Source organism: Dendrobates tinctorius, unplaced genomic scaffold (assembly GCF_039654945.1).
Source record: "Dendrobates tinctorius isolate UK_male_01 unplaced genomic scaffold, ASM3965494v1 ptg000133l, whole genome shotgun sequence".
Taxonomy (NCBI): Eukaryota; Metazoa; Chordata; class Amphibia; order Anura; family Dendrobatidae; genus Dendrobates; species Dendrobates tinctorius.
In genome coordinates this window covers 8,846,280-8,862,500 of record NW_027361801.1, presented here as the reverse complement: position 1 = coordinate 8,862,500, position 16,221 = coordinate 8,846,280, and the positions used below count along the sequence as shown (strand labels likewise).

General features: G+C 41.2%; 2 protein-coding genes across 2 annotated transcripts in view; both read right to left on the bottom strand.

The window, feature by feature from the left end:
- LOC141048083 (plastin-3-like) overlaps positions 1–16,221 on the bottom strand; it is a 320,243-nt gene that overhangs the window by 81,202 nt on the left and 222,820 nt on the right. The window lies entirely within an intron of this gene.
- Positions 4,927–9,687, bottom strand: LOC141048084 (type-2 angiotensin II receptor-like). The gene is made up of 2 exons (XM_073543466.1): positions 9,622–9,687; positions 4,927–6,338 (listed from the first exon to the last, which is right to left on the bottom strand). The coding sequence occupies exon 2, from the start codon at positions 6,293–6,295 to the stop codon at positions 5,279–5,281; it is 1,017 nt and encodes a 338-aa protein (XP_073399567.1). The 5' UTR covers positions 6,296–6,338; positions 9,622–9,687; the 3' UTR covers positions 4,927–5,278.

Genomic DNA, 16,221 nt, shown 5'->3' with positions numbered 1-16,221 from the left:
AGGGTTAGGGTTAGGGTTAGGGTTAGGGTTAGGGTCAGGGTTAGGGTTAGGGTTAGGGTTAGGGTTAGGGTTAGGGTCAGGGTCAGGGTTAGGGTTAAGTATGGTTTTGTTAAGGGTTAGGGTCAGGGTTAGGGTTAGGGTTAGGGTCAGGGTTAGGGTTAGGGTTAGGGTTAGGGTCAGGGTTAGGGTCAGGGTTAGGGTTAGGGTCAGGGTTAGGGTTAGGGTTAGGGTTAGTTAGGGTTTAGGGTTTGGGTTAGGGTTAAGTATGATTTGGTTAAGGGTTAGGGTCAGGGTTAGGGTTAGGGTTAGGGTCAGGGTTAGGGTTAGGGTTAGGGTCAGGGTTAGGGTTAGTAAAGTCATGGTTTGGGTAGTGTGAGGGGCCACCTAAAAATGTTGGAAAAAAACGCAAACGCGGTAAAAACGCGCTAAAAACGCATACAAACGCATAAAAACGCTGCGTTTTTTTCATGCATGCTCATAAAAATGCTTGAAAAAAACGCAGCAGTTGTATGCTTATGTATGCGTTTTTTCAATGCGTTTTTTTGCGGGAAAAACGCGCTGCAAAAAAAAGCAAGTGTGAAACTAGCCTTAGGCTGGTTTCACACTTGCATTTTTTTGTGCTGGATTTTAGCGCTAAAAAAGCATGCGGTTTTTTTTCCTATATTTTGCATGGGATGCGCTTATGTGCGCATACACATGCGTTTGTATGCGTTTTTCCGCGCATGCGTTTTTTTTGCGGTATGCGCTCGGGCGCACAAAATGCATCCTGTTGCATTTTTTGGGCGTCCGACTTGCCTCAAAAAAACGCATGCACGTGCAATGCGTTTTTTTACAGCAAGACACCCATTATAAGTCTATGGGTGTGCATATGTGCGCATTGGCTTGCTTATGTATGTGTTTTTTTGCGCATGCGTTTTTTTTTTACCATTAGTTAGACAATGGAATTTAGGGGTTTGGGTTATAGTTAGGGTTAGTTAAGGGGTTTAGGGTTAGGGTTAGCTAGGGTTTAGTGTTAGGGTTAGGGTTTGGGTTAGGGTTAGTAGGGTTTGGTTAAGGGTTTGGGTTAGGGTTAGTATGGTTTGGTTAAGGGTTAGGGCTAGGGTCAGGGTTAGGGTCAGGGTTAGGTTTAGGGTTAGGGTTAGTAAAGTCATGGTTTGGGTTAGTGTGAGGGGCCACCTAATGTTGGAAAAAAACGCAAACGCGGTAAAAATGCACTAAAAACGCATACAAATGCATAAAACGCTGCGGTTTTTTTATGCATGCTCATAAAAATGCTTGAAAAAAACGCAGCGTTTGTATGCGTTTTTTCAATGCGTTTTTTTGCAGGAAAAACGCGCTGCAAAAAAAAGCAAGTGTGAAAGTAGCCTAACACCTGCTGCACCCAGTAAGCCAAGTGATACATCGCTGCAATCAGGGTCTCAGACACTACATAATCTTGCTGACAGATAACATTTACAATGAGGTTGACTACTTTAGAACAGGATCTGGGAATTTTGACCCTGGAGCGGTATGTCATCAATGTAGGACCTTGTGATTGGCTGCAAACTGAATCTCTTTCTGGAGGACCTGGCATGTCAGTGTCATTACTCCTGCATGAATCTGCCAGTCTGTTTACACTGGTGGAACCAGGACCAGTTTCGGACCAATCTGGCCAAACACCGAGGCTGTCATGATGATATTTACGTGGATTTTACAGCCATATGCCACAACCAATATTTCAAAATTATGTCCCAGATTCCCAAATGAAAAAATGTATTGGGCATGTACATGGGAAATAGTAAATCCCATAATTTGGGATATACAATAACCTCCTTACTTGTTCCATAGTGGTATGAAGCCCTTATCAGTACTCACCACAGCTCTGTTAGATGACAAAAGGTGAACCTACATTTAGGCTAAAACACATACAAAAGGTCTGTCTGTTTATATGAACATTAGTACCAAGCGTCCCATAAACTTAGTGATCGGAAGGTCGTACTCGCGTCTTAGAAGAACAAGCTCTGTGGCCTTATAACTTCTGCTCTTATACACTCCTCATTCCTGCAGACCCTGCTCAAGATGGCCGCCTACGACTCTCAGTCACACTTCAGTTTTTATCCATGTGTGCCAACTGACATACAGGTGACAGTCGTATGAACCTGCAACCGCTGCCATCTAGTGGCTAAAATATCATTAATTATAAAGAAACAAATCTATTGACAACAAGTACACAGATTATTCAGGAGTGAGTATAATTACATTTCTCTTCAATTATACCGCCCAGGTGAGCTGACACACATCTCACAGGGTCATATCCACTAGGGAAGTGAAAAACATAGACTTGTATGGGAATGCTACTAAAAAAAGGTAACGAGAACTTGACATGTCTTCCGTGTCCAATAACCCACCAGCATTTATATATTTTTTGCTAAATTCCATGCCTAACCAGCCCTTTATTGTGTTTGACACCTAAACATGTTTATAAAAAAAGGTCTTTATACACTCAGTTTTTCATACGCAAATTAGGCCTTCAACTAGTCCATGAAGCACTTGTGTCCCCAAACTAGTGGTCCCTCTCTGCATGTTATCACCCATGATAACATGATTTGCAAGAGCTGTTGTCATTGCCAGAGTCCAGCTATTGCTAAATTCCTAAATAGTTTTTCTTTTAATATTTTGCAGGGTAACTTTAACAAAGTCATTTATTCATGTAATTTCACAGTAAGTACACCAGCCACATATGATCTGCAACCTATTTAATAAGGTATAAAGTATATATTGTGAAATCTAGTGACAGATTTCGGAATGTCTAAAATAACATTTATTTTAAAAGTCATTAACTGTCAGAAATTGAGACTGTGGGGGAAAAAAAAAACAATGCAAATAATTGGAAGATTAGCCAAATATAAATATAAAACCACCTGAGCCAGGATTAATTATAATTGTCCCTCTGTTTGTTTTGGTCTTCGTTCACTTTAACTTGTGCTACATGTTACATAAATAATACAGACAAAAAAAGACAAATGCCCATCAAATTAAAGAAAGATATGGAAAAGAACAAAAATAAAGAGTTAGGGCGCGATTAATTAAGACAGATGTAGTGCATCTGGTACCTAGAGTGTAGTGCTGCCAGAAAAGTGCGCCAGCTGGAGATGCACTAAATTTGCAGAGCGGATCAAAGGACTGGCCCATCCACATCCCACCCATGCTATGCCCATATTGGCGTAACTGGCTGAGATTGCCACATAAATGACGAATGTCATGATATTTTTGCGCAACTTCTGAGTTGTACAAAAATCTTGCAGTTTATTAAGGCATTTATATAAGATTTGTGGCGTAAACATCATTATGAATCGTCCCCTTAGTCTTTCCTTTAGCTCACAATTGTCGATCCACTGGACCAAACATATAGAAAAGAACTTTACACAATTACATGCTACAATCACATTTTGTATGTTTATGTCATATAAAATGTCTTTTTAGAATTCAGTGTCTATTCCCCATGCATAACAATTCTAGATCATGTTTGTAGACCTCTGTAACAATTCTGGGTCCTGTTTGTAGACCTCTGTAACATTCTGGGTGATATTTTTAGAACTCTGTATTGTGCAAGCCCTCTGTTATTCCTAGTTTATGTTGATTATTAAATTAAGAACCCGGTGTTAACTCTTGGGGGTGAGTCCCTGCCCAATCTAACACTATACAATCAGAAGTGAAGTTTTCAGTCCATGTAGGGGCACACCCCTTTGAGAACGGGCATGGTTTTATCCTTTTGTTAATTTATTCTCCATTTTCTAGGAGGAATATCAGAAAAATAGTTCAGAGTTGGTCAACACAACAATCCAAAAATTCGGTTGCAAATTGCTATCAAAATTATTCATCCCTCATCTAAAATTAGGTTTATTAGAAAAAAAATGTAATTAATCAAATGCAAACAATTTACAGGGGTTATTCAGGATTTTTATTTTTCATTATGGGTCTAAGATCTAACAGGCAGGTAGTTGTGAGCTACCTGCCTGTTGTGCCCAGCGTCGATCTCTGCCGGCACCGAGTGGTCACAGTCTGCTCCTGACAGTGATTCAGCTGCTTCAGCTTCTCTTCCACTCTGCTCTGTTGCTGGACTGTGTCTGCCAATGTCATGCTGATTGACAACTAGCTCCTTTAGTAGCTAACTCTGGGAACCCAGTTGTCAATCGGCATAATGTCGGCAGTCACGCCTCATTGACAGATAAACCTTAAGAGCTGAGCTGCATTGCTGACATTGAGCAGCTGAATTGCTTGCAGGAACAGGAGATTGGACATGATGACCCTGGAGGGCTCTTCCAACTCTAATATTCTATGAGTCTGTGATTCTATAAGTTTGAAAAACTTTTACAAAATTCCAATATTTTCTTTAGAGCAAAGTAAGATTCCAAAACTTTTTTAGTGTTTTAATCTTTCCTTTGCACCCAATCTTCCTAGCTGTAACTGTGTACACCATAGATTACTTTTAGTCATGTGGCATCTGAAGTCTTGAGTGATGCTCTGGCTGTCATATTCCATCACTCTTATTATGCAGCCTCCCAGATTGGTATTGTTCTTCCCAGCTTTTTCTCTGGATAGCTTGCCCAAGCTTCTAACAGCACCTGTCAAAATAGAATGTGCAATGCGGTAAATAACCAGCTCACCTGTCTTGGCTGGTGGTGCATAGGAAGCACGGATACCGTGTAGTCCAACGTGAGAATATCAAAAATTGAAAAAATTCCAGCTTCTAAATATGAACAAAATTTATTTAGGCATAAAATCAAGGTCGACAGACAGACCACATCAGTGCAGAATGGCAATAGCAGTAGCAACCCGTTTCGAACAATCCGCTGTTACTACTGTTATTGCCATTCTGCACTGATGTGGTCTGTCTGTCGACCTTGATTTTATGCCTAAATAAATTTTGTTCATATTTAGAAGCTGGAATTTTTTCAATTTTTGACCTGTCAAAATACCTTGGGAACTCCTTGCAAATTAATGGCAGGTGCAATAGATAACATTGTGCATGTTTTATTTCACAAACATGTGTCCACTCATGATGGTTTCTTGGCTACACATGCGCAATATGTCAGCGAGAGCATGTTCTGTAAGAAACAACAAAAGTCCTTGGCCACATACGTGACTCCACACGATCATACCAGATGCAGCTTATAGATGTAATCAATTATTTTTTACAACTGGGTCTCATGTTGATTTCAAACATATTTGACCAGAAAAATATCAATATGGCCACCCAGTATGTCCCTTAATGTTACAAAGCTCTGGCTCTTTAGAATTATTCCCCCCTTTGGTGGCGTTCTGATGGCTGTTTGTGCTCTCTAACCATAAACACATGCCTGAAATTCTGTCTGAACTGATTTCCAACAAAGCAATACAATAAAGGGTTAATGCAACTATTAGAAAATCCCAGGCAAATGCTCAAAGGCATAGCAGCCTCGAGAAAGGTCTTAATTCTGCAGTCATTAATAATTTCCATTCTTGTTAGGACATCCAAAAACGTCAGTACATGGAACGGCATCCAACAAGTTAGAAAGCATACAACGATGGCGGTGACAATTTTCAGCACACGATCTCTGGTCTTCTTGTTTAGTATGGTTCCATTCGTCTTTTTCAGATGTAATCCAATCATGATGTAACAGGTCAGAATAATGGTTATTGGAAAGCTGAAGCCAAGAATGATCTTCAGCAAAGCCATGGCCACACACCAGCTCGAATAATCTTCAGTGGGAAAGTCCATTATGCAGGCATGGACACCAAGGTTCTTGATGTAGTAAGTATTCCGGAAGTAGAATGTAGGAAGTGTTGACATGATAGCTAAAGCCCAAATGATAAAAGCCACAAAAATGGCTTGATTTAGTGTCCTCCTTTGTGACCGGAGAGGATAAACGATGGCCATATACCGATCAACACTCATACAACTAATGAAGAAGATACTGGCAAAAATATTTAGAGTTAAAAGAGAGCTTGATATTTTACACATTACCGCCCCAAACATCCAGTTTAAACCGCAGGCATAATATGTCGCCCAAAAAGGTAGCGTCATCAGGAATAGCAAGTCGGCTATAGCCAGGTTTAAGATGTAAATGCTTGCCGCAGTTTTTAAGTCTCCTTCTAGACAAAGGACCGAGATGACCAAACTGTTCCCAATGAAGCCGAAGATAAAAACGAAAGAGTAGAATGCAGGGAGCAGATCAAGCTGATAATCCAGAATAGTGTTATTAGGACAGGACGATGGCAGAGACTGGTTACTGGTTACATTTCTAGTCGTTTCCTGCAGTTCTTTGATCATCATGGAGGAGACTTCTAACGTTTCACCATTGGCACCATGTAACAACCTGAGAAATATAACTATAGTGTATAAGCATATATCATTTGGTGCCAAGAACTTCAATAAGTCATAGAAGAAGAGACAAGTAGCACACACCTTTTAACTTCTTTTATGGAATGGATGATTTAGTTGTTTGAATCTATTATTAAATGTGCACAAATAGAAGCGGCAATTTGATTTTTGGAGCAGCAATCTTTAGATGACCATTATGTTCTATAAAAAAAAGCCACATACAAAGTATTGTAATGGAGCTGCCCAAATGATGAATCCTGTTCTGCTACATCTGTATAAATATTAATTAGTGGATTAATATGTTGCATTTATAAATATATATATTTTTAAAATGCATCTGCTGAAGCTCTTTTGTAAGCATTAAGTCAAATGAAAAAAATATTGTAAAAATATTATGTTAACGAGAAACAAAAAAACACAATAAGGGCTTCATTCAGATGCCGTTAGTTTTTGTTGCTTTTTTTGTTTTTTTTCACATCAGAAAAGAACAACTTTTTTATCATTGTTCTGGATTTAATTTGCATCCTTTTTTTTTTTATTTATTTATTTAATTCATGTGTCCATTTTTACCCTCAGTATGGAATTGATTTTCCTTCTATGCAAAAAAAAAAATTCACAGCTACTCCTACACATTGAAAGTTAAAAATGGACTCCGCTCATGTGGCATCTGAGAATTATTCTTTTTTTTTCCCGAGCCCATGGATTTGAATGGGTGAACTGGATCCGTGACTCACACATTACCCACAAAAGCAACTGGGGAATTTGAATAGCACCATAGATTACCATGGAGATGTGTTTTATATGTGAAAAGCAGATATAGTTATTATTATTATTATTATTAATATCTAAAATACAAAATTAAGGAAATTTAGTATTTTACTTAATTATAAGGTTTCCCGTCCTGAGAAATGTATCTGCTTTTGGCAACTAAAGTATTGACAAATATATGCTGTATATAAGTGGTAGATTCTATAATTCCATACATCCACATAGCAGTCAATGTCAAAGCCAAGCATTCAATGATTTCCATGAACCCACTTTTTAGAGCTGTACTTTCAGTAATTTATGAAATGTATTAATTGGACAAATATAATAAAAGTACATCCACACATATATGAAGCAGTGCTACGTTGGAGAGATGAAACAGATGAGTTTTATTTTGCACAACTGTGATATATATTAGACATTTACATAGGACTGCTAGTATACCAAATAAATTTCTTATCCCTTCCAAAAGCCTCCAACGATCCCCAATTAGTTAAAGAGAATGTCTACTGTATTTCACTCCCAAAATTATTTATATGCACATGTAGACCTGTCAAAGAGATGTCCAGCAATAGCTTTACATGGGCAGTTCATCCTTCCATTACTGAGAAATCAGAGTTTGAATGGATATGCAAATGAGGCTGAAGAACTATAGTAGATCTGAAGCCTCTGTCACTCCAGCTCTATTCCCCGCCCAGCACCACCTCTTCAGCTTGACTGATACTTTCTATGCCATTTGACTTCAGGCAAAGGAACTGAAGGCAGGAGGAGGTAGCACAGAGCAGAAAATAGAGGTGAAGTGGCAGCAGAGGCTTCAGATCTACCATAGTTCGTCAGCCTCATTTGCATATCACTGTAAATGCTGATTTCTCAGTAACAGAGGAACGTACTGGTCATGTAAAGGTTTTGCCCGACTCATCCTGGAAAAAGCTGCAATACATGAATATTAATAGTTTGGAGGTGAAATTCTGCTGAAAGATTCCCTTTAAGGCTATTTGCACATGCTGCGGATTCACCAGCGGATTTTTCCGTGCGGATCCGCAGGTAAAACTGCAAGTAAATTGACCTGTGGTTTTACCTGCGGATTAGCCAGCTTTCCCCTGCGGTTTGACACCTGTACAATGGAATAGGTGGCAAATCGCAGCGGAATCCGCAGAAAGAATTGACATGTCAATTCTTTCTGCAGATTTAAAACCGCAACTTTTCAGCAGTGAAAAAAACTGCAGCATGTGCACTGTGGATTGTAAATCCCATAGACTTACATGGTACTGTACACTGTCTGCAGAACTGCTGCGGATCCGCAGAGGCCAAATACGCTGCTGCTCTGCAGCAGAATCGGCAGCGTGTGCAGTAATACAAGTGCTTTTCTCTAAATTAGAATATCATCAAAAAGTTAATTTATTTCAGTTCTTCAATACAAAAAGTGAAACTCATATATTATATAGAGTCATTTTGATTATGGCTTACAGCCATTGAAAACCCAGAAGTCATTATCTCAGTAACTTAGAATACTTTATAACACCAGCTTGAAAAATTATTTTAAAATCCGAAATGTTGGCCTACTGAAATGTATGCTCAGCTTACCCTCTGTGGAATGTGTAAATGACTGTCTTCTGGACATCTGTCAAGTCAGCAGTCTTCCCCATGATTGTGGAGCTTACTGAAACAGACAAAGGGACCTTTCTAAACATTTAGGAAGTCTTTGCAGGTGTTTGTTAATTATTCTAATTTACTGAGATAATGACTTTTGGGTTTTGATTCGCTGTAAGCCATAATCATCAACATTAACAGAAATAAACACGTGAAATAGATCACTCTGTGTGTAATGACTCTATATAATATATGAGTTTCACTTTTTGTATTGAAGAACTGAAATAAATTAACTTTCTGATGATAATCTAAGTTAGTGAGATGCACCAGTATGTATGTTTTGTAAAACATCATATGCCCTCTCTCAAGTAGCTCCACTCAAATTGTATAAAGTAATAATTACTCACTTACGAATATGAAAGTATTGAATAAAAACTTACATAAAGCAAAACAAATCTAAACTAATGCATGTAATTGTACAGCACTATATTACAATTGATATGCTACAATTTCTAAAACAATCGAACTCCACCAGGAGATATAACAGGGGACACATGGGGCCCTCACGTTGCCTCACTGTGCCAATTTACAATCACTGGCCTCACGTGTCCATGTGTTTAGAAAAGTTTTAATGCTTTTTTTTTAATTTTATATACATTTCTAAATTTTATATATGTTTAGGTTTATTCAATACATTTTAATATAATAAATAATGATTATTTTACACAAACTAGTAGGATAACCCAAAAAAACGGTGTATGATGTTTTAATACTAATTGTGGTTTTCAAACATTCCCAATATTATTCTTATGAATATGTATGTAGCAATTTAAGCTCTAATTAACTGCAGTATTAATTCAATAGACACACAGTAAGAAATAATTGGTGTCCCAATGAGACTTATTACTCAGATTGTAACTTACCGTGGTATAAACCTCTGCTAGGAGCAGATGTTCTCTGCTCTGTGCTTATCCTGGAGTAATTGCCTGAAAAGTCTGCTTTCTTTCTTATATCCTCTGTTTATCCCTCTGGGACATGTTAGTCTACAATACTGTGAGATCGGAATGGAAAATCTTCCCACAAATTTTTTTAGCAACTTTAGCTCATGTTCTCCCGTCACTTCACATTGTATATATAACTCATAAGAAACCATCAGGGAGCAGAGAGAAATTCACACTAGAGATTCCTCCAGGTCTTGATGTACATTTCCCTACAAATATGTCTCGGAAATATCTAAATTTCATAAGAGTTACTAAAAGCTGTTCAATATGGTAACAGGAATTTTCTCGTAAAGGGTTACACTTCAAATTAAGCCCCTTAAAACCTGAATTATGACAAAATGTCCTAAATGTTTTGTACCTTCGTAACAATCCAGTGTTGTAACTATTTAATCTCCCCTTCCACCGAATTAGTAAAATGGCCAACTATATAATGTATTGATGGTCTTACAAAGCGATTTTGTTTTCTGGCTCGTAGAGGGAATTCTTAAGCAGAGTGTTCTCTCTATGACTGTCTTATCTGGGTATGTGCATATTACATCTTTTAGACACCAGCATATCCTCATCATTTCTGAAGCTGGATATGTTTCAGAAAATCATTGGCAAAAAAATAATTAATTATCTGGTAGTTTATTTGTCAAAAAGACCTTTGCATCCCCTTAGTCATCCAGGCCAAAATGAAAGCGCTGCTTCTTCTGATCCGATAGCTACCCTCTCTTACTATGCCTTTTCTTCAGAGATGTAGTAGTGCAGCGTTCAATGGGTTATCAAGGACATTTTTTATTTTTTATTAACAATGTGCCTAACTGGTAGGTGGTTGATACTTACCTACCTGTTGTGTTTGGCACCAATCTCTGCCGGAACAGAATGGTCACGTTGATAGAGCAATGGCTTCTCTTCTACTCTGTTGACAGTACATAACTGCCAAGGTCATGCTGATTGACAGCCGGCTCTCAGCTGCCTAACTGTGGGGAGCCCACTGTCAATCAGCATGACTTTGGAAGTCGCGCCCTGTCGACAGTGCAGCCCGGTAGAAGAAGAGCTGTTCTGTTGACATGGAGCAGCTGAATCGCGGGCAAGAGCAGAAACTGACCACTCTAAGTTGACGGCAGATAGAACAGGCAAGTAATCGCCTCTGTTAATAATTACCTGCCTGTTTTGCTATTTTTTGTTTACTATGGACCTAAAAATTTAGTACTGGACAAGCTTTTTAACAGTCACACCAATGATCAATAAGGGCCCAATGACCCCCTTAAACCTAACTAGTGTTATAGACAGCAATTGGAAGCCAAGGACAGATTTTACTCTGAGGTCTACGACCTTTGATTTTCACCTTTGCTTTTCCATACAACTCTGAACTGGTGAGTACCTGGGAAATAATAAAGACTGTGGGTGAATTTGGCTGATTCTTGGCTAGTCTGGTTGTTGTTAGATGATATGATCATTGTTATGGAGCACAAATGTCCACAGAGGGAATTTTTTATTTTAGTTAGAGTTGCCAATTGGTCAATAAGGTAGCGCAAACCTCATGATTTCACAAGTTCCCAGACATCACCCTGTGATCTATCAACTAGGTTTATTTACCACTTGCCCCGTTGGGTCTCCCAGGTTTCTCCTGCATTATGGACACGATGTTCTGTTCTTACACCATATCCATGAGCCAATAAGCTAAACAGAGGCTTCACATTTATGGCTACAGAAATCCCAGCAAAATACACTTATAATGTCCACTTGCCCCATGAGAGGTTAATATAATTTCCCTATTATTTATATAACTATCACTGCCAACAGCATGAGAGAACATTTCATTAAGAGAGAGAATTTGTCTCTCTTGCATACAACAATCTTTCCTCATACACGTCATGTGGTTACTCAATAGTCAGGATGCCAATCTTGGGATAACAGAGCTGAAGACTAAAAATACATGTATGCTCTTGTAAGAAATTACACAATACTTACCAGACATTTGCCAGCGTTATAAAGAAACATGGGAACATGACTTTCACAATGGTTGTACACTGGATAGCTAATACCTTACTGATCAGTTGGGGGTCTGACCACTGGGACCCAATTAGAAAAATGAGCAGTTTTTATTACCAGTGGAGAACTTTAAAAAAATGGAGCCAACCACCATTCCAATTATTCTCTATGGGGCTGGTGGAAAAAGTTGAACATAGCACTCAGCTCCCTATGGGGAATAAATGTATTGATCTTGAGCACTGCAGATCCATAGTAACAGGGATAATAGTGTCCTGTTCTGCCAATAAGAGGAGGTCTAAGTGATCGGTCGCCCAACGATCAACAGGTTGTCACCTATCCAATGGGCAAGTGGAAACTTGATTTTGCCTAAAAACTAAATCAAGAGCAAAAGGTTAGCAAAAATATCAATACTATGAAACAACTGGCATAGTGCCTTGTGGTGTAATAGTTATTATCACAGTATTTCAGAATTGTATTCTACAAGATGCAGACCACGTGTCTTGTTCAGCACCTAGGCGGTTATCGAGTGCAAGGATTGGTTGGCCCTTTTGTTTTATCTTCTTATAATGTTATATAATGATGTGTAATTATGTGCTATTTTATTTGCACTTATTGCTGGTCATGTACTGTATTTAACATACTTCTTTTTAGGTCTATTATCTAATACAAAAATTCCAGTTCCAAGTTTTGCATTATACGTTATGAAATGGTTCAAACTATTCTCTGGAAGTTCCAAGTTCCATTGCTTTGTTTGTTTTACTTGTAGTAGGTGATCAGAGATTTGCTTTTGGTGCTCATTTAAATAAGTAGTAAGTTCAAGTTTTAATAGAAGTTACAAAATCCATAAAGAATTGTAAAGATTTGCATTCTAAAGGTTCATGTTACTGAGGAAGAAGCTGAGATATTTTGGAAACAGAGGAATTATTATAACCAGCATACCATCATTGTTTATTGTCATTTTTCGCTGTCCTAAGTAAAACACTTGATCCCTGCTTTAAAAAAAAGCTGGATTGAGCTGTGATAAGAATAACACAAGGATTTATAAACAGTCTTTCTATGGAAAGCATCACAGAGGAGGCTGCCTACTATAAAATCGCCAAAATAATCACCCTATTATGATTGTATAACAACTCACACAGGAAAATAGGTAAAACACTAAAAAACTGCAACTTATCCACCTGGTTCCTGCACATATAAAAGCGTGAACTGTGATTACACCAGGAGAGCACAAGGACCCTGTGGTGTTTGCCTGCTGAAGCTAAGAGCAGGTGATGTGGGTGCCCGGGAGTCTGTGTGTGCTGGGGGGTGGGGCCCAGTGTCGGCTGTCTAGAGCTGTAAGGGAAGCTTCCAGAAGTGAAGAGAGACTGCCCTGAGAGACACTGTGTGTGAATTCATGAGGACTACAGGAGGAGAGATGGCATCTTGAGGCTACAGAACTATAAGACCCTAGCATTTGGGCTCGGCCCCGGCCGACAAGACGAAGAATCTTGTGTTGCTACAAATGATTGGCGCCGAAGATTTGGGACTGGATGCAACCTATGCAATCTGTATGCCTGAGAGGAGACTCACCTCAGGTTAAAGGTACCATAGTCACAGATACCCGGGTATCCCTAGTTGAAGCGCTTAAGGACCATTGTATTATATTTATATGTATTGTTATTGTAGGTTTGCATAGGTTATACTCAGTCTGCCATTCCAGGGGGTCCCTTGAAATCACTACATTTGATTTACACCTGTTCTCTGAGTACCTGAATTGACCTTTCTGATTGGTAAATTTATTTCAAATCCCTGTGTAATACACTATTTAGGGAACCTTGGATTGGCATAGTGATTTCAGCTCCGGCTGAGTGAGTGTACTGTATAAGGGTATTCAATGTGTTTCTTCCATATACTAAGCTCTGCTTTATCTGTTGTTTGAGTAAAGACTCTTTTGGGATTTCTGCCTCAGTTTCGGTGACCCACTGGATCTTATTCGGCCCTACGGTCATTACACACAGGCTATAAATTTTGACCCCTCAGTCCCTAGTGGAACCTACGTGGGCTAAACAATGACGACTCGGACCTTTCCTGCCTGAAAGGCCATCAAGTGTTTCATGTTCCTCCTAAGGAACTGGAGGGCAGAGCATAATGCAATTAAGCTACAGAAGGGAAGGAGTGCTGAAAGAGATCCCAGATTGAGTTAAAATAAACCATGAAATGAAAATTAAGAGATAAGGTGCTAGAGAGTATGTGCCTTTTTCCTAAACAAGAAACAAAGATAGGTGCAGGGTGAAAAGCATAATCAGCAGAGAGATTGTTAGGCGTCATGTTCCTGTCGCTGCACAGCGGGAATCCCGAGCCTTGCTTCTGGCGGTCTCCCATTCCTCTCCGGCCGCAGATGAGGTTGCTCAGCAAACTCATCGGTCCTGGCGCTCTGCCCAGACCAGCTCTGTGGGTTTGCTTACTGCTGCCACCTCTGGCACAGCTATGGCAATACATGCTGCTCAGCAGCGAGATTCTCCAGGGACTAAGTCCCCATGTCGGGCCACTGAGCATGCCCGTGTAGTGATCTCCCATTGGAGATCGAAGGTCACGTGCTCAGGTCCTGCTCGTGTTCGGATTGGCCCATCCGAGAAGCCAGGAAGGTCCCGGACGCTCGCGACTATAAAAGGCTCGCATGGCCGCTCGGCCATGCGCTAGGATAGACTGTATTTTCAGACTATGAGGAGTGAGTGATGTTTGTACGTATGAATGTCTCTAGTGAATGACTCATTAAGAAACCCCTACCCTTGGTGCGCATGTGTTGTGCAGCCTAGCCTGCTAGTGCCCAGGCTTAGGCGTAGGTAGGTCAGTGTTTGAGTCAGGCATTAGTCCTCACCAGTGACTCGGCACGCCTCAGTGCACGTGCTCCACACTCCTTAGCCAGCGTCTATAGCGGCGTTCGTGGCAGAGACGCAGCGTGCTCAGTGGGCCTAGAGGGTCTCTAACCCCGTGTCCTTGGGGTAGAGTTCTGTCGCCGTACGCTGTGCGCTCTTTTGACCGGACTCTGTGAGCTAAACAGGCTCTGGCATCTACTTTCAGCGGTCGTGCGGCTCTGTGAATTAACAGAGTTCGCTCCTGTTCACACTGGGTGACGTAACCCATGTGTGACCTTTCCACACTGCTTTATAATTCTGCCATTATCTAGCAGCAGTGTACCACCTCTGCACGATGGACCCCAGGCTGCGTACGCACCTACTATTATTTTATAATTTGGTGCGTTCCGCCAGCCCTAACATTATCCTAGCGCCAGGGTCTGGCTAATAATGGCGGACGAACAACGACTGCATAGATTCATCCAGCAGCTGGAGGGTAGGTTGGCAGCGCTAGAGCGTTCCACGGCCAGCTCTGCCCCGACCTTGTCTCGCCTTCCGCTGCCCGAGAAGTTCTCGGGTGATAGTGCTTCATGCAGGGGTTTCGTGAGTCAGTGCTCCATTCACATGGAGTTGCTGGCCACACGATTTCCCTCTGAGCAGGCCAAGGTGGGATTTATCATCTTCCTTCTGTCGGGCAGGGCCTTGGAGTGGGCCACCCCGCTGTGGGAGCATGGGGATCCCCTGGTACAGAGTGCCACCCATTTTCTGGTCACTCTGAAGCAGGTGTTCCTGGGGCCTCGGGTCACGCATGACACCGCACTTCAGTTGCCAGGGTTCGTCTCTGGTCAGTCAGTATGCCATCCTCTTCAGAACTCTGACCTCAGAGCTTGAGTGGCCAGATAAAGTTCTCATACCTATATTCTGGAGAGGTCTGGCTGATCATGTCATAGACGCCCTGGCCACCAGGGAGGTGCCCACCACTTTGGAGGAGCTCATTACGGTCTCCACCCGAATTAACATTCGCTTCACTGAGCGAGGGCTGGAGCACTCCAAGTCCCGCCAACAATATAGGTTGGCTCCTAATTTTGCTAGACCTCTGGAACCTCCCGGTCAGCCGCCTGAGCCTCCAGAGGCCATGGAGGTGTCCCTCACGGGGTCCAGGGTCTGGTACGTGCGGGTACCTTCAGTCTGTTTCCTTTGTCGACAGACTGGGCACCTTGCTAACCAGTGCCCACAGCGGCCGGGAAATGCTCTCTTCTAGTAGTTATCGCAGGGGGCCTACTAGACACAGCGACTTTCTCCCACAAGCTCCTGTTTAAAGGGGTGTTAGAGTTTGATTCTTCCACTCTGGTTGTGGAGGTTTGTGTGGACTCTGGAGCGGAGGGCAATTTCATGTCGTCTGCCTTCGCCCAACAACACGCAATCCCCCTGGTCCCGCTACCTCAACCCGTCACTATCAGAGTGGTGAATGGTGCGACACTCCTGTCCCAAATCACCCACCAGATGGCTCCACTGAGACTCTCACTGTCTCCTTCTCATCAGGAGATGCTGTCTCTTTTTGTCATGCCCGAAGGTATCGACCACGTCCTCCTAGGGGTTCCTTGGTTACGAGCTCACTCTCCTCACAGAGTGGTCCTCGGGAAAAATCCTCGGTTGGAGCAAGTCCTGCGAGGGTAGGTGTCTCCTCGTTTCCCAAGCCATATCAGCAGTA

Excerpts from the sequence above, each read along its gene's own strand:
- LOC141048084 (XM_073543466.1), bottom strand. The coding sequence starts at position 6,295 with ATGATGATCAAAGAACTGCAGGAAACGACTAGAAATGTAACCAGTAAC.